The sequence below is a fragment of the Coenobita brevimanus genome, chromosome 11, assembly GCF_032717465.1.
Source record: "Coenobita brevimanus isolate Jiangsu-jjx chromosome 11, ASM3271746v2, whole genome shotgun sequence".
NCBI classification, from domain to species: Eukaryota; Metazoa; Arthropoda; class Malacostraca; order Decapoda; family Coenobitidae; genus Coenobita; species Coenobita brevimanus.
This window is the reverse complement of record NC_136964.1, coordinates 10,364,096-10,364,903: the sequence shown is the minus strand read 5'-3', so window position 1 is coordinate 10,364,903 and position 808 is coordinate 10,364,096. Positions and strand designations below refer to the sequence as shown.

The 808-nt window shown below is 40.5% G+C and overlaps 1 protein-coding gene across 1 annotated transcript in view; it reads right to left on the bottom strand.

The window, feature by feature from the left end:
• Nucleotides 1-414: 414 nt before the first annotated feature.
• LOC145410986 (uncharacterized) overlaps nucleotides 415-808 on the bottom strand; it is a 9,271-nt gene continuing 8,877 nt past the window's right edge. The window contains exon 4 of the mRNA XM_080281047.1: nucleotides 415-443. Within this exon, the coding sequence (XP_080137173.1) occupies nucleotides 415-443 (29 nt within the window). The remainder of the gene's footprint in view (nucleotides 444-808) is intronic.

Below are 808 nucleotides of genomic sequence, written 5' to 3'. Positions count from 1 at the left end.
TGTTGATGGTGGAGATAGTTAGCGAGAGTTTGCGCTAAGAATGTCATATTGAGTCGCTGATGTTGGCGATGCTGCTGCTGATGATGATGATGATGTGCGCTGCGTTCCCGCTCCCGATGATGAAGGTGCGCAGCGAGTGTGTGCGCAAATGACGTCATATTCTGCTGGTGCTGGGCCGTGAGTGCTTCCCTGATGCTGTTGAAAATAAAAAGGAATTCTCTCTTCGCCATTGCAACTTCAGGCGTATCTTGGACGGGCTGGGAGGCGAGGACGTGGGAGTAGGAGTTGTTCCCCCCTTTTATCGGCCTCGGATACGCCCCTAGACCCGTGTTTGTGGGCTGAGGGTGTGGGCTGGGGTCTGGGTGAGGGCTGGGGGCTGGGTGCGGGCTGGAGGGAGCGAAGACCATGGAGAATTCACCCATCATCATCATCATCATCACCACCTGAAATATTACAGTGCATATTAGCTTTCGAAAATGATGGCTATTTTTTAAACATTATTTTTTATATAACTGGTTTATTTAAATTAATTAGTTTTTCTTATATAAAGGGAACTATAGAACTTTCACCTTTACTTGGCTCAAATTATCGTTTATTATTATTATTATTATTATTATTATTATTATTGCGTTTCTGTTGAGTCCTTTGCAGTATGCAGTGCGTGGTGAAGATATTATTATTATTATTATTATTATTATTATTATTATTATTACTACTACTACTACTACTACTATTATTATTATTATTATTATTATTATTATTCCTTATATTTTAAACTGTACTCCTTTCACCTTATCTTGGCCCAGAT